The 23,625-nt window shown below is 55.9% G+C and overlaps 10 protein-coding genes across 15 annotated transcripts; 4 read left to right on the top strand and 6 right to left on the bottom strand.

Annotated features, from left to right (window-relative positions):
• Nucleotides 1-607: 607 nt before the first annotated feature.
• Nucleotides 608-4,602, bottom strand: H310_00340 (hypothetical protein). Its single transcript, XM_008863090.1, has 13 exons — nucleotides 4,063-4,602; nucleotides 3,842-4,012; nucleotides 3,730-3,795; nucleotides 3,554-3,678; nucleotides 3,184-3,505; nucleotides 2,894-3,126; nucleotides 2,203-2,845; nucleotides 2,029-2,145; nucleotides 1,907-1,972; nucleotides 1,636-1,859; nucleotides 1,427-1,589; nucleotides 982-1,377; nucleotides 608-935 (listed from the first exon to the last, which is right to left on the bottom strand). Exons 1-13 carry the CDS (start codon nucleotides 4,570-4,572, stop codon nucleotides 855-857), a joined length of 3,117 nt encoding a protein of 1,038 aa, XP_008861312.1. The 5' UTR covers nucleotides 4,573-4,602; the 3' UTR covers nucleotides 608-854.
• Nucleotides 4,603-5,107: 505 nt separating this feature from the next.
• Nucleotides 5,108-9,134, bottom strand: H310_00339 (hypothetical protein). The gene is made up of 13 exons (XM_008863089.1): nucleotides 8,611-9,134; nucleotides 8,391-8,561; nucleotides 8,275-8,340; nucleotides 8,102-8,226; nucleotides 7,718-8,039; nucleotides 7,439-7,668; nucleotides 6,747-7,389; nucleotides 6,573-6,689; nucleotides 6,452-6,517; nucleotides 6,185-6,408; nucleotides 5,971-6,133; nucleotides 5,535-5,915; nucleotides 5,108-5,490 (listed from the first exon to the last, which is right to left on the bottom strand). Exons 1-13 carry the CDS (start codon nucleotides 9,118-9,120, stop codon nucleotides 5,416-5,418), a joined length of 3,093 nt encoding a protein of 1,030 aa, XP_008861311.1. The 5' UTR covers nucleotides 9,121-9,134; the 3' UTR covers nucleotides 5,108-5,415.
• Nucleotides 9,135-10,148: 1,014 nt separating this feature from the next.
• H310_00338 (hypothetical protein) lies at nucleotides 10,149-10,591 on the top strand. The gene has a single exon (XM_008863088.1). The coding sequence runs from the start codon at nucleotides 10,153-10,155 to the stop codon at nucleotides 10,522-10,524; it is 372 nt and encodes a 123-aa protein (XP_008861310.1). The 5' UTR covers nucleotides 10,149-10,152; the 3' UTR covers nucleotides 10,525-10,591.
• H310_00337 (hypothetical protein) lies at nucleotides 10,163-13,171 on the bottom strand. Of its 5 annotated transcripts, none has more exons than XM_008863083.1 (13): nucleotides 13,085-13,171; nucleotides 12,564-13,027; nucleotides 12,477-12,515; nucleotides 12,321-12,430; nucleotides 12,001-12,264; nucleotides 11,772-11,937; nucleotides 11,517-11,725; nucleotides 11,287-11,437; nucleotides 11,099-11,222; nucleotides 10,981-11,037; nucleotides 10,881-10,932; nucleotides 10,754-10,833; nucleotides 10,163-10,713 (listed from the first exon to the last, which is right to left on the bottom strand). In XM_008863083.1, the coding sequence occupies exons 1-13, from the start codon at nucleotides 13,160-13,162 to the stop codon at nucleotides 10,549-10,551; spliced, it is 1,959 nt and encodes a 652-aa protein (XP_008861305.1). In that variant the 5' UTR covers nucleotides 13,163-13,171; the 3' UTR covers nucleotides 10,163-10,548. The 5 variants fall into 5 exon arrangements, with proteins under 5 accessions (XP_008861305.1, XP_008861308.1, XP_008861309.1 ...); XM_008863086.1 differs by having other exon boundaries at nucleotides 12,564-13,024; XM_008863087.1 differs by having other exon boundaries at nucleotides 12,564-13,024; nucleotides 13,097-13,171.
• A 414-nt stretch (nucleotides 13,172-13,585) lies between these two features.
• Nucleotides 13,586-15,688, bottom strand: H310_00336 (hypothetical protein). Its single transcript, XM_008863082.1, has one exon. It carries the CDS (start codon nucleotides 15,577-15,579, stop codon nucleotides 13,627-13,629), a length of 1,953 nt encoding a protein of 650 aa, XP_008861304.1. The 5' UTR covers nucleotides 15,580-15,688; the 3' UTR covers nucleotides 13,586-13,626.
• A 72-nt stretch (nucleotides 15,689-15,760) lies between these two features.
• On the bottom strand, nucleotides 15,761-16,731 carry H310_00335 (hypothetical protein; the record flags this gene model as incomplete). Its single annotated transcript, XM_008863081.1, has 2 exons — nucleotides 15,761-16,257; nucleotides 16,299-16,731. 2 exons carry the CDS (start codon nucleotides 16,729-16,731, stop codon nucleotides 15,980-15,982), a joined length of 711 nt encoding a protein of 236 aa, XP_008861303.1. The 3' UTR covers nucleotides 15,761-15,979.
• Nucleotides 16,732-17,641: 910 nt separating this feature from the next.
• H310_00333 (hypothetical protein) lies at nucleotides 17,642-18,828 on the top strand. The gene has a single exon (XM_008863079.1). The coding sequence runs from the start codon at nucleotides 17,667-17,669 to the stop codon at nucleotides 18,264-18,266; it is 600 nt and encodes a 199-aa protein (XP_008861301.1). The 5' UTR covers nucleotides 17,642-17,666; the 3' UTR covers nucleotides 18,267-18,828.
• H310_00334 (hypothetical protein) lies at nucleotides 17,647-18,818 on the bottom strand. The gene has a single exon (XM_008863080.1). The coding sequence runs from the start codon at nucleotides 18,793-18,795 to the stop codon at nucleotides 18,352-18,354; it is 444 nt and encodes a 147-aa protein (XP_008861302.1). The 5' UTR covers nucleotides 18,796-18,818; the 3' UTR covers nucleotides 17,647-18,351.
• Nucleotides 18,829-18,969: 141 nt separating the features above from the next.
• H310_00332 lies at nucleotides 18,970-20,366 on the top strand. 2 transcript variants are annotated; one of them, XM_008863077.1, is made up of 5 exons: nucleotides 18,970-19,080; nucleotides 19,128-19,352; nucleotides 19,421-19,774; nucleotides 19,815-19,921; nucleotides 19,973-20,366. In XM_008863077.1, exons 1-5 carry the CDS (start codon nucleotides 18,988-18,990, stop codon nucleotides 20,244-20,246), a joined length of 1,053 nt encoding a protein of 350 aa, XP_008861299.1. In that variant the 5' UTR covers nucleotides 18,970-18,987; the 3' UTR covers nucleotides 20,247-20,366. The 2 variants fall into 2 exon arrangements, with proteins under 2 accessions (XP_008861299.1, XP_008861300.1); XM_008863078.1 differs by having other exon boundaries at nucleotides 19,421-19,921.
• A 37-nt stretch (nucleotides 20,367-20,403) lies between these two features.
• On the top strand, nucleotides 20,404-23,368 carry H310_00331 (hypothetical protein). The gene is made up of 10 exons (XM_008863076.1): nucleotides 20,404-20,890; nucleotides 20,942-21,142; nucleotides 21,208-21,348; nucleotides 21,412-21,567; nucleotides 21,619-21,677; nucleotides 21,723-21,852; nucleotides 21,907-22,172; nucleotides 22,230-22,691; nucleotides 22,741-23,044; nucleotides 23,098-23,368. Exons 1-10 carry the CDS (start codon nucleotides 20,455-20,457, stop codon nucleotides 23,310-23,312), a joined length of 2,370 nt encoding a protein of 789 aa, XP_008861298.1. The 5' UTR covers nucleotides 20,404-20,454; the 3' UTR covers nucleotides 23,313-23,368.
• The last annotated feature ends 257 nt before the right edge of the window (nucleotides 23,369-23,625 follow it).

Genomic DNA, 23,625 nt, shown 5'->3' with positions numbered 1-23,625 from the left:
AAAGCCATTGAAATAAATATTCTTTACATGCACGTGGCTGATAGACCTACAACGGCACGACGGGTGCGGACTCGAGCACGAGCATGGTCATGCTGAAGGACGAGGACACATGCCCTCATGCTCTCAGGAGTCGTTGGGATGCGAAACGTGCTAGTAGTGTGCTGGTTGATACGCGGCAGAGGGACGGTGGCGAAGGACTAACAACGCAAGGGAATCTAGATGGGCAGGTTGCGAAGTGCTGGCATCAGCTTAGGTGACCCTGCTGTCTGCATCAATCACAGCGGGATGCGGGCAGGCCAGCAAGACAGATACACGTGGATCTGGATCATTTCGCCAGGTCTGGCGCGCGGCGTTAGTACCTGTCGCAGCAGCTCCCACCTCACAGGAGGAAATATGTGGCGTGATTCGCACGAAGTTTGCTCTGTCAACCCTTGTGACCCTGCTTGTCCATTCATGCTGCACAAAACAGAAATCGCACATCAAGCGATCCATTGCAACCATGCATGCAGCTCGAGATGCAAGGACGTCGTTCAACCAAACCGAGCGTTGCCATCATCGATCGAGCCCACTCAACCTCATCTACGTCTGAGGCCGCGCGGAATCGACGAAGTCAAAAATGCCACGATCGGAATACGAGCGTACGATACTTGGAACACAACATGGATCACTCTACGAGCAAGCAAATCCACGGCAGTAGCAAGCATTGAAAGAGCTCGAAATCGGCGACGCGGGAACCCCATGTTATCCGAAGCGCAAGGTCGTGTTGAGGATCTGGAAGCCGTCTTGAAATAACGATGGGCGTTGACTTCGTTCGATGGCTACGGTTCAACGGAATTTCACCGAGCCACGACGATTTAGCTGCGGCGATTTTCGTCGACTGTCCCGGTCATCGCGACAACGATTTCGACGAGTTGAGGGAGTTGCAGCCCAAAGGTCTGCATAGGAGCGTGAGTGCCGAGAGGCGCCGACCCACATGCGTACCGTCATCATGGCTGCTGCGTCTTGAATCAAGCGGCGTAAAGCTTCGCTTTCGTGAATCTTGTCGACAACGGGCGCCGGGGATCCAAACTCCGCTGGAGCGATGCGCATCATGAGGGTTGTTCGCGAGGGGCCCAACGAAGGCATTCCCATGGCCGACGACGTGTCCATGGATGGCGACATCGACGCTTCCAGTGGAATGTCCAACACAACTGGCTTCGGCCGCATGCAGTTCAACTTGTATAGATTCGACATCATGCCATCGACGACCCGCTCGACGGTACGGATGGAAGTCACGAGCTTGCACGCCGCGGGTGGTAACCTCGGGGTCATCGTCGGTCGAGGATCGCCAGGGCGGGTCGGACCAACGCATGGCTTTGCTGCGCCGTCGAGAGAAGTCTACGAGATTTGGAGACGTGATCAAGGCATGACCACCGAAACTTCGTACGTCTTGTTGTTTGAGATAATGCTCGTAGCACGTGTAAAAGAGCCCTCCGATTAACGACAGCGGCATGGCCGTATAGCACGACCCGAAAACCATCGTGAGGATATCCAAGACGCGCCCTGTGGGCGTTCGGGGCGAAAAGTCGCCAAATCCCACGCCCGTGATCCTACTCGAGCCGGTCGAGCCCAACGCAAGTTGGAAACAGTACGAACGTCGCGACCGTCATCCACGTCGTGCGCCACATGTCCTTGAGCGTGACGAGGTTGTCGAGCTGGATTTGAATGCGCTTCCCGTACGGAAACAGCGCGGCAATTTTGGCCGTCATGAGGTCCTTGTTTAAATACATGCACGGCACGCCCGCATAACACGCCGTCCCGGGCTCAATCTCAAAAAAGACTGCCCCGGCTGTCCCGCACGCAAAGAACAAGAAGAAAAGCTGCAACACGATCAGTTGCCATGTCCAAGTGGGAGATCGATTCGTACTGGGGTTGTCAGCCGCTGGTACGCAAGCAACGCTGTTTGAGCCAAGACCGAGCTTCCTTGAAAGTACTACAGACCGTCATGAGGCGCGCGCTGCGGTGGTGAAAGGCCCTCGGACACTGTACCCATCCCAGCTTCACAATGCGAATCGTTTTCATCACAGGCAAGACAGTTACAAAGGTCGGGAACGCCGGCGAGCTCACGTAGATGGGGGTGCGGCCAGCTGCAAGGCCGGCAAGCGTCTACGACGGCACCAAACACATGAGTGCCACATCGTAAACACGATGGAGGAAGCGTACTTGGGCGTAGAAAGGAAGGATCGCCATGATGTCGATCCACGTGCTCACCGATCGAAAAAAGTGGCGGCGACGACTCGACACGTAACACCTCAACATGAGCTCCACGGTGAACGTGATGCCCAGATACACTTCGATGTAGATCCAGTGGTGCGTCAGATCAACAAGCGGCTCGTGGCCACGTTCGCATTCGCGCAAACTACACACGTGTGCGGGGTAGGCAAACTTTGCCGCGCAGGAGCCTGTGGACGCATTGCCGCCATGATTGAAGCCGACGCCAAAGCATCGCTCTGTCTTTGCGTCGTTGTCGCAATAGAACTGCGCTTTGGTCAATGGGACGGCGAGGGCCGTTGTGTTGTGCCACACATAGCAGCCAGGGTCGGTGGCTGGAGACGGATTCGACGTGCAGTACGACTCCATGAGCATGTGGCAGAGATGCGACGTCGGGCCAAACGCTTGGAGTTCCGGCACCGACTCGGCGTAAAACACGGCGACGCTGAGGAGCACGGACGTCAGGTAGAACCGATGGGCCCACGACCCATGGTTGGTCGCGTGCAAGTGGGCTCGTAAGCGCTGTCGAAAGGTCAAGTTGGGGTCGAGGACGTTGATGGGGGTGTCCCTCCGATGCAGAGTCGCTCGCTTCGCTCTACACGGGTATGGTTGAGGACGGTGGCATGAGCAACGTCGATAGTACTTGTTCAAAAGGCCTCCTGCAATCGACGACAACGTCAAGCCTCGTTTGAGAAGGCTAGACGTGGAGGCGGGGAGGCGATGGGCGGTCGCAGGAGAGTCCAAATCGGACAGAAGGAACGGGGCGAAATGGCGCAGGAGCGTTCGAAATCTCTCGATAACTTCGTCGCCCGTCGCATGGAGGTCGAGAAAGGCTTGGTTGAGCTCGTCGTTGCGAATGAAAAAATCGTTGTCAGGCTACATTGTGTGTGTCGTCACAGGTGGTCGAGCGCTCTAGCAAACAGAGTGCCGTACGGTGTGAATGTACTTGTCGACTAGCTCCCACAAACGTGCGACGGCATCGAGGGCATCGTACAGGAGCACGTTGACGTGGTTTGCGTTGGCATGCAGCGCTTGGATCGTGACGGCCTTGAGCTCTGCTTGAAGTTCCAGTGTGCTCCGCGTCGTGCGGGACACGTTTTCGAACCGCCGCCAGGTGACCTCGTACTTGATGCCGACGATGGCTAATGGCATGGCGAGGTACAGCGCGCCAAATATCATGGCAACAACAACGACGAAGGCACCGAATGGATTGGCCAGGTCGGGCACTTGGTCGCCGTATCCAACGGTGGCCACCCTAACGCCACCCTTGCGTCGACGAGCACAACGTCCAACCGATACGTACGTGACCATGACGAAGTAACCCGTGTTGATAATGTCGGTGAAGGTGCAATTCGCGCCGTCGTAGCACGGCTGGGCGTAGTACAAGAGCGTGGCGAGCGTCATGACAATCGTAACGAGGAAGAAGAGCTACAAGAGCAACGTTGGGTCATGGAGTTGACAACATGAGGGGCGCGTTACCGTGATTTGAAGCGGGTGCATGCACTCGCGAAAGGTCGAATGGAGGACGCGGATGCCGCTGATGTTCTGCGGAATTCGTGTCATGGTACACTCTCGAAATGGAGATTCGTACTCGGAGCATGTACGTCACGCGAACGATGCGAAAGTGCCGCAATAGCTTGAGGTACTGCTCCACGGACGCGGTCTTCGCTGGACTCCAGCGCAACGCGTGCTTCATGACCAGGACGCCCACAAGCGGGAGCAAGCCCAGCACGTCGATCCACGTTACCATTTGAGTCCAAAACTACCCCATCCACGTCATACGCGCCAACGCGATTTTTGAAGCGTGCTTACCTTACGCTGCCGCTTGGCCACGATCCACCGCAGCATAAATTCGAGAGCGGATACCCCCGTGAAGAACACGTCCATGTAGAAGAGTGTGGCGGCGGAAGGCAGTTGGGGGTATTTGGGGTCGCTTCCGCCGTTGGCAGGACCGTCCATGGTTTCCATCATCATCGGGACAAAGTTGAGCACGATGGCGGCCAAGATCCCATAGTGCCGGACGCGCCCGACAAAGGTTGCGTGGGGGTACTTCATGAGCTTGCGAACTCGCCGCCTCCACGTGTTCGGCGGTGGTGGTTTCTCCACTTTGGATGCATCAAATCTTCGTCGTCGTGCCCTGCGTGCGATGGAACCATCCCTCGCGGACGAACTGGTGATGAGGTCGGTGATCGACGTCGAACATCGGCGCATTTCCGCCAGCGATGGGCCACGGTGGCGGTCGACGTGTGTTTCAGTCGACTTGCGTCGGACGTCTTTGAGCATGGTCGGCGCCTCTGCAGTGATCGCTTCGACCCTTGTCATGGCGCTGCTGCGACGAGCCAACGTTGCCAGTTACACCCGAGTAACCGACAAGCTCCTGAGGCGCATGTTGAGCATTAGGAACGACCGGCCGTGCTAGAAGCCCACCCGCCTGCATCGAGTGAAAGTGTCGAGGCCTCCTCCGACGTGCCTGTGAAAGTCCAATATCTCGATCCAGACAATCCTCCCGGTCTCTCAGCAGTTTGTTCTACTTCAGACATGAAAACATGTCTGGTCGTCGTGGGGGAGGCAGAGGGGCTGTTGTGGAGGGAGCGTAGGCGAGTGCTACCTTTGTATGCGAGGGCAAGGGCAGTGCTCGGAAACAACCCCCAGTCCGTTTGTACGAGCCAAGGGGGGGAACTGGGGTGCCCGTGAACCTCCCGACGAAGCATGGACAAGCACGGGATGTCGTGTAAATTTGTCGCTACCGTGACATGACACAGGAGCCCCCTTCGACCATCAAACGCCCGACGCCTTTCCTTCGAGAAGACACAGGCATGTCGACCTCACTGGCATATCCTGGAGCTTTTCCCCCTTTGCAATTCCCACACCTCCAATCGAATCGTGCATTCTGATTGCAAAACGTCAAGTGTAAGCACGTTGTTCGAATGGACGGCACATGTACGCCGCCCTTGCGACCTCCATTGTCGACAACCTTTCCCCGTGGAACGGGAGCTTTTTTTTGAATTCGCCGGGCAGCTGTACGAGGTGTACCGTCAGGTTGGTCGGGACATCTGAGCGTCTGCAGTTCCATCGTGCTCTGTGTGATGTCTTGCGTATTTCACTTTGCACAGAGAGCGGGATGCACCCAAAAGCAGACGGTCGGACCTGTCGCTTGTTCTAGCGTCACTCGTCGTCGTTAGCCGCAGCCGTCAAGGCCACAATCGCTTCAACGACGCGGGGCAGTTGCAAGGCCACCGTCTGTACCGTCCATGAGAATCCTGGTTGACAAGGATGCGTGGTACCGTTGCGATGGCGGACGCTTCGACAACCAAGCGGCGTAATTCGACGCCTTGCCTCCGTTTGTCTCCAAACGTGAGCAGTGGCCCCAACGAAGTTGGCGCAATACGTGCCAGCAACGAAAGCCGTCGAGGACCTGCTGCAGTGACTTTCACCGATGCCGAGGTATTGGCGGCAATCGACGTTTCGACTGGAGTGTTCAGCACAGTCGAGCCAGGCCGCATGCGGTGGAGCTTGTACAAGTTGGCCATCATTTCATCCACGACGTGTATGACGACTTGCGCTGACTCGAGGAGGTCGCAGTCGACGGCTCGTAGTGTCGGCGTTGCCTTGTGCGCTGACCGAGTCGAATCGACTTGGACTTGGGCCACGTCACCCGCCCTCGCCTGCCAAGAGTTGGGGTCAACAGGACCTGCCACGCCGGCACCAAGCACTTCGAACCTGCTTTTCCTTCGAGTAGAGTTCGTAGCACTGGTAAAATTGCCCCCCGATCAACGACAACGGCATCGCGGTGTAGCACGATCCAAAAACCATCGTCAGGATGTCGAGGATGCGACCGGCAGGGCTGCGGGGGGTCAGGTCGCCGTACCCCACGCCAGTCAGCCTACCACGCAGCACGCCGCAGGTAACATTTGAGCCCCACGAACGCACGTACGTGACAGCTGACATCCACGTCGTTCGCCACATGTCCTTGAGGAGGACAAGGTGGTCCAGATAGATTTGTATGCGCTTCCCAAATGGAAACGAGTTTGATATTGCCGTCGTCATGACGTCGATGCCAAAGTACATGCATGGCATGCCCGCTCGGCACGAAGTCCCGCGCTCGACTTCAAAGAAGAGCGCACCAGCCGAGGCGCATGCAAGAAAGAGAAAGAAGAGCTACCTTGGCAGTCACAAGAAATTCCACAAAAGGACGGCTCACCGGAATCGCCAGGCGTTCGTAGGTCAGCGCAGCTGTGCGGGCCAACACCGAGCTTCCTTGAAGATACTGCCGCATTGTGTCATGTCAGTACATGCGTCCACCATGGGGAAGCCATTCGTACCCAGCCGAGTTTTACGATGCGCAGCGTCTTCATGATGGGCAATATCGAGAGGAGTGTAGGGAATGTCGGCGAGCTCACGTAGATGGGGGTGCGGCCAGCTGCAAGGCCGGCAAGCGTCTACGACGGCACCAAACACATGAGTGCCACATCACAAACACGATGGAGGAAGCGTACTTGGGCGTAGAAAGGAAGGATCGCCATGATGTCGATCCACGTGCTCACCGATCGAAAAAAGTGGCGGCGGCGACTCGACACATAACACCTCAACATGAGCTCCACGGTGAACGTGATGCCCAGATACACTTCGATGTAGATCCAGTGGTGCGTCAGATCAACAAGCGGCTCGTGGCCACGTTGGCATTCGCGCAAACTACACACGTGTGCGGGGTAGGCAAACTTTGCCGCGCAGGAGCCTGCGGACGCATTGCCGCCATGATTGAAGCCAACGCCAAAGCATCGCTCTGTCTTTGCGTCGTTGTCGCAATAGAACTGCGCTTTGGTCAATGGGACGGCGAGGGCCGTTGTGTTGTGCCACACATAGCAGCCAGGGTCGGTGGCTGGAGACGGATTCGACGTGCAGTACGACTCCATGAGCATGTGGCAGAGATGCGACGTCGGGCCAAACGCTTGGAGTTCCGGCACCGACTCGGCGTAAAACACGGCGACGCTGAGGAGCACGGACGTCAGGTAGAACCGATGGGCCCTCGACCCATGGTTGGTCGCGCGCAAGTGGGCTCGTAAGCGCTGTCGAAAGGTCAAGTTGGGGTCGAGGACGTTGATGGGGGTGTCCCTCCGATGCAGAGTCGCTCGCTTCGCTCTACGTGTGGCAACGGATTGTTTGCCATGTGCATGTTGATGGGACCTACTTGTCCAAAACACTTTCAGCCAGCAAGACGAGCATCGAGCCACGGCGCTGCAACGGGAGTGGCCCAGCCGTGGGCTTGGACACAACCGAGTTGCAAAAGTCTGGAGGGAGGAATGGAGAGAGATGCCGCATCAGCGTTTGAAAGCGCGCAATCGCGTCATCGCCCGCAGCATGGATCACAAGAAACGCTTGGTTGAGAGCATCGTCGTTGATGTAAAAGGCGTCGTCCGGCTGTCGCAAGCGTGAGGTGTCAACGCAATGCCACACGGATTACACTCACAATGCTGATGTACCCTTGAACCAAACTTGTGAGGTGCGCGATGGCGTCGATTGTGCGGTGTACGAGCACGTTGACGTGGTTCGACTTTGCATGCAACGGCTGGATAGATATCGACTTGAGTGCCGCGCGGAGTTCCAGCGTGCTCCGCGTCGTGCGGGAAACGTTTTCGAACCGCCGCCACGTGAGCTCGTACTTGATGCCGACAATGGCTAATGGCATGGCCAGGTACAGGGCGCCAAAGATCATGGCAGCAATGGCGACGACGACGGCGAGGGGATTTGTTAGGTCGGGCACTTGGTCGCCGTATCCAACGGTGGCCACCCTGGAACAACCAACGAACCCATGACTTGGCCTGCCCAAAGGACAAGGCAGGCAGCAACCTACGTGGTCATGACGTAGTAGCCCGTGTTGATGATGTCGGTGAAAGTGCATTTCGTGCCGTCGTAGCACGGCTGAGCGTAGTACAAGAGCGTGGCTAGCGTCATGACGATTGTAGTGAGGAAGAAGAGCTACAAGAGCAACGTTGGTGCGGCACTGGTTGAATTTCGCCGTTTTACCGTGATTTGAAGCGGGTGAATGCACTCTAGAAAGGTCGCGTGGAGGACGCGGATGCCGCTCATGTTCTATGGGACAACAAAGGATTCAGTCGGGCGTTGGGCAGTCCTCGCCGTACGCGGAGCATGTATGTGACTCGAACGATGCGGAAGAGCCGCAGGTGCCGCAGGTACTCCTCGATCGGCGCGTATCGCTCACGGCTCCACCCGAACGCGTACTTCATGACCAAGAGGCTGGTGAGCGGGAGCAGGCCCAGCAAGTCACTCCACGTCACCAACTGGGTCCAAAACTACCACCAACGCGGCATCGTCAATCTCGTGTTCCGTGGGTCGACCTACCTTTCGCTGCCGCTTTGCCACAATCCAACAAAGGGCAAAACTGAACGCAAACAGCCCTGTGAATGCCACGTCCAGGTAGAAATATGTCGTTGCGGTCGGAAGGTGGGGGTATTTCGGGTCGCTGCCGCCGTTCGCCGGCCCATCGAGGGTTTCGAACATCAAGAGAATGTAGTCGCACACGATGGCGACCAGGAGGCCGTAGTGCCGAATGCGCCCGACGCGCGTCGCGTGCGGATACTTCATCAGCTGTCGTATGCGCCTCCTCCACGTGTTTGGAGGGGGGGCTTTCTGCCCATATGTGGCCTTCAACCGTTGGTGTTTGGACAAACTCGTCATCGATCCTTCCGCCACGTCGGTCGTGTTGACGAGGTCCGCGATGGACGTCGAGCATCGGCGCAACTCGACTGCCGTCGGACTCTGGGTCATCCGTGTCTCGGTGGATTTGCGGCGCAATTCCTTGAGTGTCGACGACGATGCTGTCCTCGCCGACTGCGCATGTACCTGCGCCATGGCGGATTGAGTGGCCGTTTCAATAATGTAACCGATTCTCTCCCTTCTGGCGCCGACCGTGGACATTCCACCACTCAACGACCCGACCTTGGCGGGGACCATCGATGTCCCCCGAAATTGTAGTCGCGATGGATCCAGGTCAACCTGGACAAGAACATCTCGAGGAGTGACGTTAAACAGTCTGCTGCCCGTTGCCAGGTGCGAATTCAAGCAGACGAAGGCTTGTTTCACATGGGAGCGGGAATGGCCCACGGGAAATCTGCCATCGACACTAGCTAGACGTTGGGGCGCGCGATAATCGACGACACCGGTGTGTGTCGCAAGACAACTCGCTCAGTTCGTCGTGCTGGTCCAATACCACGACATGACCGATCGAACCCATCCGCTCGCGGCTGCCAGCATTGTCGATATGAGGTTACAATAGTGGTTGTACATTGCATACGTGGCAGGCGGAAGTACACCATAGCATGGAACAGAGCCAATGTTGGGTGTTGTGCTGGCAGTGAAGCCCACACATTACCACTCCGCATGACCATCGTGAGATGCTGCGTGTGATGGGCAGGCCCATGGACCTAAACCATGAAATTATCGATAAATATAGTAAGGCAACTACGACGTCTCCCTCATCGCATCATCATCATCATGAAGGCATCGAACTGCTCGAGGTCGTGATGGGTAGCTGGGTCGATCTTTGGTTGAGCGGTAGCTGTCGCGTTGGGGTGGACGCCGTCTGCGCTTATGTCGAAGGCCGTGTATCGTTTCAACGTGGCTCCAGCGCCGGCGACGGCGACAGTGAATATGGCGATGCTGGAGACGGAGGTCGAGTGGCGCAGCCACTTCCTGGACAGCTTGGTTACGCGTGCAGTTTTCATCGACGAAGTGAAAATGGACCGATCGCCACCACGCACCTTTCTCGCCGCGGCAGCGCGTGTCTGTACACGTGGGGTATAGCCATGGCAACGAATGTGCGAAAAGACCTGGCGCAACCGGATAATCGGACTTGGACAAAAAACCGACACTGCGACACCAACGATGTCGACAAGTTCGACCGTGCCCATATGGAAGGGGACGGGCGCATCATTCGTCAACACCTGCCCCCTGTGCAAGATGGCAGCATCGCGTGCTGCGACGTTTGCTCGCACATGGCTCATGGACCCATCTACCTACCCCATCTTGGGCATCATGGCGTGCGCTCTGTCTGGTGCAACATTCACGATCGTGCGATACTCGACTCGCCACCCCGACGTCCATTTCGACAAAGACCGGCGGCAAGACATGTTCACGTACGCGCCAGTGGAAGGAACGCAATGGCGAGCACATCGTCTTGCCATTGCTCACGGCAAACCAAACCCGATCACGGACTCGTTCGACTCGTCCACCACCACCAGTACAGGCGATGTTTAAGTTACATGCGTTCACGTTGCAATGCTATTGCAGTATGCACACTTCGCTTTTCGTTTGGTTGGCGGGGGCTGCTCGGTCGAGACTCTTCAGATCGCTGACAAAATCAACGTCGAAGATCGCGGTCACGGGCCGGTGGTCGGACGTCTTGACGTGCATGTGGCTCTCGTACGCAAGCAAGGACGTGGCAGTCTGTTTGGTGCCTTAGACCAAGCCTTGGCAAGCCACGTACCGGCACAGTCGAAAAGTACAAGATGCGATCGGTCCATGACGGAATCCTCTGTTTTGCCGACGAGTCGTATACATCGCATCCTACCAAAGCGTGTCACGACCTCTTGCGGGCGAGCGCACAAGGCGACCTTTGTCGAACTTGTACGTTGGCAGAAAATTGAGGGGGCCTTCCCGAAAGCGCTACCGACAGACGACGACTGAGGCATTCCATCCAAGGGGATGCCACACCTCAAACACACGACTCGCCGCCATCTCCTTGCGCAATTGATCGTTCACGAGCAGCACCTGCGAACAGAGTGGTCGCGATGAGGGAACTGGAGAAAGAAGGAGACGCCGTCCACCGTACATCGTGAAAGTTGCGGGCGAGCAAGTCATCGATCATTTTCCGCGTCCCGTCAATGCGGTAGTTCAAGTCGCCGGACCAAAACACCCGGTCAAACGTGGACGAGATCGGGCCTTTGCGGTGGTCGCTACGACGACAAATCGTTGGAACTCGTCGTGCACGCAAGGGAACGAAAGGGGCAAACAACGTACTCGTTTGGGGCCACGAGCTGCAGCTCCGAGTTGATTTTGTGAAAGTTCGCGTTGCGCCGCGCGAGCGCTTGCTGTGACTGGTGTGCTTCAAAATGGCACCCGATGAATGCAAACGATGTTCGGCCCACGACAAACCCGATCCCCACTCCCCCTACCCCAGCCACCCACACACACCCGCCGTCGTCACGATCGGAAACACTTGTTGCCTCGAGGAAAATGGGCGACATCACCTTTGTTGCCCAACTGATTGCCGAGCCCGGTCGCAATCGCGTCCGAATGCAGCTCCGACACCAGCGGGAGAATGCTCGTATGGACAAACACCACGTTGTGCATCGCTGTCAAGGCGTGACTGCGTAGTTTCACATACGTTGCGCCGAGCGTGCTGATGAGCTGATCTTCCCACTCCTTTTTCGACTGGAAGAGCACCGACTTGGCAATGCTGCATGCATGTGTGTCAGCCACTTGCCTATTCATCGATCGCGTACCTTTGAACGCATTCCTCCGTTCCGATCGCGTAGATATGGCACGATCCAGGTCGCAGGAGCGCACGCAAGTCGGTTGGCGGCTTCTGCGCCTGGAGATTCCACGTCATGACAAAAACCCGAACGCGGCCGCGACTCGTCACATCGTGCGTCGAGTGGGTGGTGATGTCTAGCACGGCCACAACGAATCATGCATGGTAGCACCCGTCAGCTATACTCAAAGATATTTTACCGAGGGACGTGTCCAAAGTCAAGGACTTTGGCCATGTACGAGGCTTGTTTTCGTCGTCATCGTCGACACGATGGGCTTTGCTCTCCTTGGTGTCGCGGACAGTCGAACGGGTGGGTTGCCCACTTGGGGTTTTCGAGCTCAATGAGGGTATCCCCTTGGCCTGAACCGGCAGTGGAGTTGGCGGGTGCCGCGACTTCGAGTCTGCCAAGCATTCACGGATTCGATGGCCGCGGTAGAGGGCTTGAATATCGGTCGCGGCGTCTTCTGCACCGTGCCATGTATGCTGTAAGCCCACTGTTGTTGCATTGTGTCGACCGTACCTTCACGAGCGAGCTCGATCGCGGCCTCTTCGCGGAGCGAGGCGTCGATTTCCTCGCGCTGCTTTGACGCTTCCAAACGACCCTCGTGTCCGCGGTATGTTGCTTGAATCCTACTTCATCCGATGAGAATCAGCACCTGGGGCGGTCAATTCGAACTGGGTGGCCCGGCGAACTTGTTCTTCGTACGTTGGTGCCCTATTCGACAGTCCATTCAAGCGGTTCGGAAGGAATTGAAGGTCGTACTGAGGCAATGGCTTTGCATCGCATTTGGCGTTTGCGGCGCTTTCGGTTGGGCCATGCTTCAACGGAGCCAACTTCTTGGCTGGTTCTAGGCGAGTTGGAGAGGAGGACGATCGGAGAACTGTCGTTGTGACTTGAATGGCTGGCCCGATATGAGCGGTACTTTGGACAACAGGAGCAGCTTCCTGTTGGCTCGAGGCGCCTTCCAATTGAGGTGTCAGTTGGCTGGTCGACTTGTCGATGCTGTTGAGTTGGTGCACTGGCACGACAACTGCTTCGTCAGAGGGGGATGGAAGCTGATCGAGTCGGGGACCGTCATTATGGCCATGGAGCTTTGTTCGAGTTTGATATCCCCGAACTTGCGCTTGGATCTTCACGGCTGCGTCGTTTTTCTTCTCGTGCTTTCGCCTTCGCGTGGCTGCCTTGCGCTCGTCTTTCCTCTTCCGGTGGGCAGTCTCAACCTCCTGCTGCCCAGCCACATGCATACGTCCATGCGTCAAGCCCATGAGATGGGATTGCAGTACCTCATGCAGTACCTCATCGTTCTTGTTGACGGGAGGAGGGCTGGAGGCGTCCGCCTTTGCCGCCAACACGTCGGCCATGGCTTGCGCCGTTTCAAGATTGCGTTTTAACTGCGAGTATAACCTAAAAAACGTACTTTGCCTAAATGCAATGGACGACAACGGGTCATGATCGTGCTCGTAGCCCGCGATTCGAGTGTTGGAGGCGCCATCCAAACCTTCTCGTCTACGAGCCACAAGCTCCTTCAGCAGCGATGACGTCGCTTCGATCGGCGAATCGAGCATCGCGGCGATCTGCACTAAGCTGTGTCGACACGGGCAACCGACTGCTTCTTCCTGTCGTTCATTGGAATTTGCAAGCACATCATGGGCACACTGCCAAAACAATGGACCGCCGCGACAACTGTTCCATACCTGGCTTCGATGGGATGTTGTTGTCACGAACACTTGTCGTCACGAACACTGTGTGCATGGCACGGCGATTCCACATGCGATAATTTCAAATGACGTAGAAAATTTCACATTACGTGCTAGCAAATGCCCGACTAGAATGCAACGCCAGCAACGTCGAGCGCACGCAGGCGAGCGATGGTGTGGTCGATGGACTCCGTGACGTCTGGCACCGACAACTTGTCGGTGAGGCCACTGCCCTTGATGACTTGCGCCAAATGCGGCTGCGCGTTGGCAAACGCGAGTTTGATGGGGTGTAGTTTCAACAGAATCGTGTCCATCATTTGGAGCGTCGTCGCGTCCATGTCGTGGATGTATGTGGCGTCGATCACGATTGCCTGGACCTTGTCATGGAGCACGACGTGGGCCAACACGACTTGCATCGCGTACTCGCTGTTGCCAAAGTACAGCGACCCTTCAACCCGCATCACGATCGTGTCCGGCGCGATCTCAGCGTCCGGATTGTCTTGCGCGCTTACGTACACCCCCGAGTCTTCCATGCGGCCCACCGAGTACACGAGGGGGCGCTTTGTCTTGATCATGAGCGCGATGAGCGAGCACACGATGGAGGCTCCGAGGCCGGCGAGGATGCCGAGGCCGATCGTGGCCAGAAACGAGACCAACCACACGTAAAACTCGTCGCGTTTGGATCGGAACAGCCACTTTGCTTCGTCGATCTCAATCAACCAGAACCCTGCCACGATAATGATCGCCGCCAAGCTCGACTTGGGCAAATAGTACAGCGAGTCTGTGCCCACCATGAGCACCACGATGATGACGGTGACCGTGATGGCCGACGCAACTTGCGTGCGCGCGCTCTGCATGTTGACGGCCGTGCGCGACATCCCCCCCGTGGGGGGCATGATCTGGAAGAACGACCCGAGGGCACTCGCCATCCCGAGACCGATGAATTCGTTGGTCGGGTGCACTTCGTACCCATCGCGCAGTGCCAGCCGCTTAGCCATTGCAATGCTTGTCATGTACACGATCAGCGCAATCGAAAGAGCGTTGACAGTCACGTCCGAGAACGACTGCGTCTTGATAATGTCGTCCGTGTAGCCATACCACGGGAATTTGGGGGACGGAAGCCCCCCCGGGACATGACCCGTAACTTTGATGCGTTTTTCCCCCAGGGACTGGCCCACGAGCATCCCAAACAAGCAAATGACCAATGGCCCCAGGTCGCACATGGTGCGGAGGGCAAAGAAGACAACATGGCGAGATTTGGCTGTCATCGTCGCGCTGGGCGTCTTAGTTGCAAGAGGAGCCGGGTCCAGGGATGCGTACTGGTCGTCGTCGAGAGAGAAGCCCCAAGTGGGGTTCTCGCCTTCGGTCGGGGTCTGGACGTCGACATCGTTCGGGTTGACCGAGTCGCGGACGGCGGGGGACTCGTTAAAGATTTGCTTCAAGCTCGGGTTCGGAATCCAGTGCCGCTTGGCGTACTTCATCATGGCCAGCACAACGATCGAGACGGCCCCGACAACGACCGAGTTTGGGTTCGCTTCGTTTATGTGAAGGACGACATTCATTACCGTTTGCAGCGGGTACGACGACGACGGCAGTGTGAGCTCGAACCACGCCGACAATTGAGTGATCATGATGAGCACGCCACCGGCGGACAGGAAGCCGCCCATGACGGGGCGCGAGAAGAAGTCGGCCACGACCCCGAGCTTCAAACAGCCCAGCGTGACATTGATGAGCCCGATATAAAAGGACAAGAAGATGCCGACCGCGATGCGTTCCTTCTCCGATTTGATGGTTTGCATGGCCGTGCCGACCATGAGACTGACCTCGGCGCCGTTGGCCACGGACAGGACGCGCGATGAGCCAAAGAACGCGTACAACACAGGCGTGAGAGCAGCCGTGTACAGACCGTGCTCCGTCGGAACACGCATAATGTTGGAGAACGAGACTTCCTGCGGAATGAGCATCATGGCGACGGTAATACCAGCGATCACGTCAAACTTGAGGTCGCGACGTATGTTGTATTGACGAATCCAGTCCAAGTGGGCGACCCACGACCGCGATGGTATGGGTAAGATGGTCATGATGGACAGCCAAATTCAAAGTGAGCGGGTGCAGCTGGGGCGTGGGGACGTCCGCCGCGCGCCGTCAACGCCCTCGCGCTGGAACTTTTGCCTGGTGATGGCATGGCCATGCTCGATTTGATTGGCGCCAATTCGAGGTTTGGTGTTTCGAATTTCGAAGCTATTTTTACAAGCGCCAAAGGTCGCGAAGGGGCGCCCTCGTGAGCAACTCACAAGACAGCGCTGATCGATTCTCCACTCGACAGTATCAGCACGCCGCTGCGTCGCAGTCATTCGTGCGCGTGGCGAGGAAGGCCGCCTCAATCGTACCCAAGGCAAGGCTACATCGCTGCAGATGCCACTCGCACTCAGACACTTGGCAAGACTTTCCTGGCCGAGGAGAACAGAGTCGAGACAAAATTCACCCGGAATACCATTCGATCAATGGAACGCTTGTTGAATCCATGTCATGGATGTGGCGCACGTTGAGGACAACGTCGGGCACGAGGTCGTGGCCTTGGTTTCCGCGACCAGGAAGTCCATGTGCGCTCTTGTCGTTGCCGACACACAGCGACGTGGCCATCATACGGAGGGGCAACATGTCGGGAGGATTTTCCGACATGATCGAAGGGGTGTTGGAACAAAACGTGCGGCGGCTCGCGCCAGGGTTGGCCGGGTCGACCCAGACAAGCACACACACTTGTGGTTGGTAGTCTCGATCATAATGGCCACCAACGAACACACAGCCGACGCCATGTGACCCGGCAAGATGTTGACGACCATCGTGAGTAGAATAAATGTCGCTTCCTCAGTTTCGACGAGCCAGAAGCAAGCCGCGAATATGCTGGCTGCATTTTTGTGTTGGAAGAACAATGCAATGGTGCCAACCAAGAGCACGATAACAACCAGCGCTACTGCGATGAAAGACGCGATTTGCGTTGGCGCACTTTGCATGTTGACCGGGGTGCGGGGCATGCCGCCGGTCGGTGGTATAGCTTGGATGCGGTAAGCGCGCTGGCATCGCCTCGATTCAACACTTCCTGGTTCAGGTAGCCTGATCTCGCACACTCTGACATTTGCAATGACAATGCTTGCCACATACACAACCATCGCAGTCGACGATGGTTGGGTGCTCAGGTCGGCAAACCGCATGGACGTGATCAAGCCTTGCATGCAGCCGTAGCAAGGTGGTACGGGGCGGGAATGCCCATGCGGACGTATCAATGACATCAAACCGACGTTCACCAGCGGCTCACGAGGACCCCGATCGCTCACATGATGAGAGAGTTCCGATCGCAAACTTTGCATAGGAAGAAGAAACTGAGTTCGCGCCACCACCATTGTCCCGTGCGGCGGAAGCACCTCGCAAAGCGATTGCGAGGGCCTCGACGTGTTCATCTCGCGGTCGTCGAGGGAGTAAATACCACATGACGTGATCGGCCTCGTTGCAGTCGGGGTTTGTTTGGATCGTAAGATCATTGATATTGTCTGGCGTTTGTTCAGTTGTTGCCTTGGTCGAGTCGAACAGGTCCACCAACGCAGCATTCGGGATCCAGTGACGCTTGCTCCATAGCGACCATATCCCCTTCATTGTGACATGGAGCATGTATTCAGGGTGATGTGTTCATTGCATTCAAGTGTGGCCTTTTTCGAGACAATGGAGTGGCGGCGCCAATGGACCTCCTGACAAGCGTATACGTGCATGTTCTTGCAACAGCGCACCGTGTGCAGCAAGCAACTCAAACTGAGGTTTGCTCAGCTTATGTACCTTTCTTCTCGGATGGCGAGAATGCTCTCAAGGGCTGGCGTTGCAGCTGCGGCTCATGCTCAAGTTCGGTCGACTCTGTTCCAGGAGTTGTCGCATGCATTCGGTGCATATTGACGGCAAATTTGAATCTTTTGACAACGAAAAAACGAGGTAAATTTGTCAATTTTGGCGGATTTTTGTCCAATCGAACGTGGCAAGGCCAGATTTTGCCAGCGGAGTATTAATATTCAAAAACTTTGGTTTCTAATACAAATTTGTGGTGTATATATTAAATCAACGTTTGTATTCAAATCCGCCGAGGTGACTTGTGGCTGGCTGACGTTTTTGATTCCCAGTCGTCATGAGCAGCAAGTGGGTGCCGTACAAGCCGTTCAAGCTCGACGCGTACTTGTCGCCGGAGCTCCGTGACAAGCTTCGCAAGCTGTTGGTCTTCAACGTCCAGACGGGCTTGGACCAGGACAATCAGTCTCCATCGGCTGAGCAGAACTTTCGCTACCCTTCGCCGGCCAGCCAGCCCGTCCAGGCACATATCCCCAACACGACCAAGAAGAGCATTTACAGCACCCAGTACTACACGCGCGATGCTCGCCGCCACGCTAAGTTCAACGAAGTGAATGTCGGCTTCCATCCTTCTCTCGGCATCAAGCCGCTCGCCAAGTTGCCTGCGGACACCCCTTTGGGAAGCCCCGGTAACAAGAACCCAGCCGTGTTGGCGTATGACCCCACCGGGACCCGCTCTGCGATGACCACCACTCATGCGGCTCGCGATGCCTTGATCGAAGCCACTGCTGATCTGGAATCCTCTCAATGCGTCAAGTTTGAGTGGGAAGGTCATGAGGACGAAATTGTGGCCGAGTACGAACGCAACGGCACCCCTCCGGTGCCCGGCCGTCCGTACCCTTGGGACATGCCTGCTCAATCCCGCATTGAGCGTTGGTAAACTTGGGTTAACATTGCACGCCTGATTTGATTGTGGTACGAGGTCAACGTGTATCTGTTCAACGACTTAAATAAGAAGTCCAAGGTCAATGATGGCTTGACGGACGTCTGCTATGCTGACTTGACCTCTGCGAGAGTTGACTGAAGAAGAGAAGGTCTTCGTCGTCTTCGTCGGCGATCTGTTGGCTTTGCGATGGGTGCTTCTGTGACGCATGAACGAGCTTATCCGTGAGGTTCTTTGGAACTTCGACGTGGGGCGGGCCACGAGCAAATGCGACGCGTGCCACCATCTGCGATTCCTTCGCCTCGTAGTCTTGTTGCATCTGCGTTGCTGCGAACGTCGCCTCATCAGGAGTAGCAAAGGTTACGTAGCAAAACCCCGTCGCTTGCAAGTCCCGAAGGTCTCTGTTAACATCCAAGCTGACTACGGCTCCATATTTGGCAAAGTACTCCTGTGCCTTCTTTTCAGCCAAGAGCCACGCCGGAACATGCCCAACGAACAAGCGGCGGCTGATCGAGTCGTCCACCATCTCGGTTGTGGTTTGGGTGCTGGATGAATTGAATGGGGGTTGCACTTCTTCGAGTCTATGACAATTTGATTGGCTGATCCATTCAAAACACAATTCTGATTGGCTTCAATAGCCGTATTTTTAGAGAACGATTATTGATTGGACAAAATTTGAAAGAAGGTATTCGGCGACTGCATTTTGGATCCTTACAGCATGTCCAAGCCCGCGCCGCGTGTCGAAGTCCTCAGCAAGACAAACGTCACCCTCACAGTGTCTGTGACGCCTGCGTCGAACAAGATGCAGCTGGTACATGATCTCGCTTGTTGTGCGTGGAAGTCTGACACCAAAAGCAGGCGTACAGTGAGTATGGATACGTGTACTACTCGTGGACTGAGGTGGACATTGTTGCGTCTCCGTCCACGATCAAAGGATTGCAGCCAAATACGTGTTACATCGTCAAAGCTCGCCATTGGAACGACGAGACGAGTACATGGTCGGACTACGGCCCCCTCAGCCAGTACATGCGCACTTTCTCGGAGGAAGAGGAAACCAAGCGCAGCAGCACGTACTACGAACATGTACACATATTGAAGCCGCATCCACCTCGGTCATTGTGAGTATACAGCTAAGTTAAGTTTTGCAATAGGCGCTAAAGATGGAAAAGGAGCACCGTCAGGAAATGCAGAACCAGATTGAAAAGCTGCAGCGAATGCTTACAGACCCTGGCGCCAAGAAACGCCAGCCAACGCCGCAAGAGAATCTCATGGAGAGCCGTATGGACGTAGAAGCCACAATCTCAAAGCTCAAGTCGGAGATTAAGGTTCAAGCGCAATCGATGGAAGCGCTGGCGAAGATGCGAAGAATGGACGAGCAAGTGATTACGGACCTCCTGGCCGAGCAGGAGAAGCTTCGGGATTTACAAACCCAGCAAGCACCCGGTGAGCAGCACGAAATTGAACGACTCAAGTCGATGCTGGAGCAGAATGAAAACAAACTCAAGGTCCACCGTTGGCCTTGTTCGGTGTCTCACATGCCCGTAGAAACACCAAGAACAAATCTCGACCAAACAATCGCAGATTCAGGAATACGAAGAGTCGTTGGCTACCAAGCAGGCGGAAATTGCACGGCGCGAGGTAGAAGTCGAGCGGTACGCCGATGCTCGGAATCCAGACGACATGACGATGGAGTGAACACGTAGATTGATGGACGACTGCCGCCGTGTGATGCAGGAGCATGCCGACGTGGCTCACTGCAAGCAGCTAGAGCTCGAGGATGCACTGCTGGACGCTAAGCAGTCGCTGGAGAAACAGCTCGAGAACAACAACCTGATGCACATTGAAATGCAGCGCCTGCGCCAAGAGAATGCGTCCCTGAAGCAATCGATTGAAGAGTTCGACTCGAAGATCGCGCCGAAGCTCGTGCATTTGGAAGAAGAAAATGCCGAGCTCAAGCTGCGGTTGGGGCGGACATAAACTTCCTTGCACATCACTTGTGTACAACCACTGTCGTCGTGGCCGAGGTGGCCAATATTTTCATATATATTGATAATTGTCTATATAGTTACGTTTGGAAATATCAATGGATCATTTATTCTTACCAAAGAAAACACAAGTGACAGTTACGGTTGGGCGTGAAACGACACTGCGACCGACGCGGACACAGGCCTCTCATGCGACCGAGATGTCCAAGCTGAAGCCTCGAACTCATAGCACACAGTCAGTGCCGGACGTGTTGTCGTCGCCATTGCCTTTGTACAAACTTCCCACGGAAGTTAAGGTCGCCAAGACAGGATGCCCAGAACGACTACCTGAGCTACCCGTGATCCGACACCTATTGAACAGCCCACACTCTCCTGAGGCAATCTTGGTGCCCACAACATCATCTCTCACATCTTCCGCTGCCCCCGTGATGCCCTTACCTGTCGAAGACAGCGACGACGATGAAGACGACGACGACACCACGCGACGAATGACGGTTTACAGCTACTACGATCCTGGGTTGACTCACATGGAATCTGCGACCACCCTCCAGTTCGATTCGATATTTGAAAGTGGCAACCTCCTTCGCGCAGACCGCGTGCGGTATCTGGACCATCCTACCCAAGACGACGACGCATGTACACCCAACCATGCTCCCCATGCACAAGTGGCCTAAGATTGACATGTAGTCCACGAGTACGAGCTCTACATTCACCCAGACATCAACAACAGCGCGTATCGCCAATGGTTTTACTTTTCCGTGACGAATGGTGTCCCAGGCACGTCCTATCGCTTCGCCATCGTCAATTTGGCCAAGTCGGGTGCCTTGTTCAAGATCGGCCTTCAACCCGTCGTGTACTCCGAATTGGATGCAGCCGAGAACGGCGTTGGTACGAGCATCTCTCATGAAGCATGGATGCAGCCAACAGCTCACGCATCGACTTGGATGTCGTAGGGTGGAGGCACCGCGGCCACAACATTTCGTACGAGCCGTCCTCGAGACAAGAAGGATCCAATACGCTTTCGTTTACGTACACCTTTTCAAGACCCGGTGATCGAGTGTACTTTGCATGCATCCAGCCATATACATACACTGGTAGGCCCTTTGATGGAGCACTTCCCTGTACATGATGTTTGATGCGATGGCTTTGTCAACCAGACTTACAGGAGTACTTGGACGCTCTCGGCAACGACCCTGACCGATCCGTCGTGTGTCGGCGCACGGAATTATGCCTCACGCTTGCTGGAAACTCGTGCGACTTGCTCACGATCACTGCTCCTGGAAAGGAGGGGAAGTCTGTCGACGGAAGGCGAGGTTCGAAGTCGCTGTTGTTTATGCCACACCATGCCTGACCAGATCGTGCAGTCATTTTCATATCGGCGCGAGTGCATCCAGGCGAGGCAAACAGCAGCTTCATGATGAAGGTACGCTTTCCTGACGTGGCTTGGACTGACCTGCGTCGCGCACAGGGCATGATTGACTACCTGACGTCGAAAGCATGCGGGGCCGTCGTGTTACGCAACAACTTTGTGTTTAAGATTGCGCCGATGCTCAACCCGGACGGCGTGATCAACGGCAATACCCGAGTCAACTTGGCAGGTACTTGTGTGCTCTTGCATTCGTGTTGGGCTGTGTGAACAAGAAGGGGCGTAGGATGGGACCTGAATCGAAAATGGGCGTACCCGGTCGAAAAGCTGTTTCCGACCATTTTCCATCTGAAACGACTCATCACCAACTACCAACGCCCGCAACCCCCCCTCGGCATGCCCCGCGTCGCCATCTACTGCGACCTCCATGGCCATAGCATCCAACGCAACATCTTCACTTACGGGTGCTTCAAACCAACGAGAAAAGCCAAACCCCCGTCCGAGTCCAAGCTCGTCGCGAGCGACGACCCCCGCGTCTTCCCCATGCTTGTGGTACTTCTTTGCCCGTGACCTCTGTCGCCATCCCAACACAATTGACTCGTCGTGCAGGCAAAACACTCGGACATGTTTTCATTTGCCCACTGCAATTTCAAAGTCCAGCCGTCGAAGCGCAACACCGCGCGGGTCGTGGTCCACCAAGAGCTCGGCGTGGTCAACTCGTACACGCTGGAAGCATCCTTTTGCGGCCCGGACTTTGGCGTCAGAAAAGACACGCAGTTCTCGATCGCAGACCTTGAAGCTATGGGCGTACACTGGTGTCGCACGCTGCTCGTGTATTTTGACCTGACCGGTGAAGTCGCGGCTGAAGAAGATCTTATCCAGCGCCAAGGACCCCCGCAACAACCGCATGAGAGCAGCACCAACAACCTTCGAGAGAAACACATCATTTCCATTCCATCAGCGACCACACTTACTCCGAGTGCGCACGACTGCACTGTTCCGACAAAAGAACACGATGGCCCCGAAGGTCGGTTGTGGCACTCTAACGTCCTCAACGCATGCGAGTCCGAGGTAGTATTCCACATCGAATGGCACGTGAACTTACGTGTGTGCTGGGCAGTTGTCTGGACTGACCGACATGGTATTCAAGGAAGAGCTCTTCGAAAACGGCATGTGCTGCAACGACTGCGACTCGGACGTGTCCGAGGCTGCCGACGATGCCATTGCCCCCAACCACGCCCTCCCTGAAGTGTACACGCCATCGGTTGTAAAGAAGCCGAAGAAGGGCAAAAAGGCAAAGAAGGGCAAGAATGCCGCGAAAAAGAAAAAGCTGAAGAAAAAACGAGGCTCGATCAAGGACGAGACGTGCCAAGCGGCCGAAGTCGTGCTCAAGTTGTCCAAGACCAGCACCGGTGCCATCGTCGGTACGTGTCGGAAAAGCTTCATCTTTACATTCTGACAGCCCAGCTCTACCCAGTTCCCGACTCCACGCCACTCGCAGGTCAGCTCGTCGGCCGACGACGCTTTTCGCTCGACTTGAGCATCGATCTACCAACCAACGTGTACATGCACTTGAAGCAACGGCCGTCAAGTAGCAGCAGCGTGCCCAGCGTGAGCCCGACGTTTGCGTTGGCATCCGACAGTGCCGACACTGGAGACGTCCTCAGGCTGGTGCGACCGACGTCGGGATAGAACTAGATGCCGTGTAAATTCGTAACTTATTGCCACCGCAGCACGCAATCGCAGAAAACAATGACTCCCGTACAATGAAAGATCGGGATGACCACGGTCGACCGAATTCGTGTGGGATTCGACGTCAACCAGCGCAGCGACGAGCACACGGACGCAAAGAGGTGCTGGTACAGAAGCTCCGAGAACACGTTATCGTGGACAGTCCGGTGACTCAACGGCGTCGCTGAATAGTTAGCATGCGTCGACACAGTGCATGCTAGTGACGTTCGACATGACATGACGGCTCGTTTGCCCACGTGCAAAAGCGAAGAGT

The sequence above is a fragment of the Aphanomyces invadans genome (genome assembly GCF_000520115.1).
Source record: "Aphanomyces invadans strain NJM9701 unplaced genomic scaffold supercont1.1, whole genome shotgun sequence".
Classification (NCBI taxonomy): Eukaryota; Oomycota; class Saprolegniomycetes; order Saprolegniales; family Verrucalvaceae; genus Aphanomyces; species Aphanomyces invadans.
The sequence above is the reverse complement of the archived record's forward strand: the minus strand, read 5'-3'. Positions and strand labels throughout refer to the sequence as shown.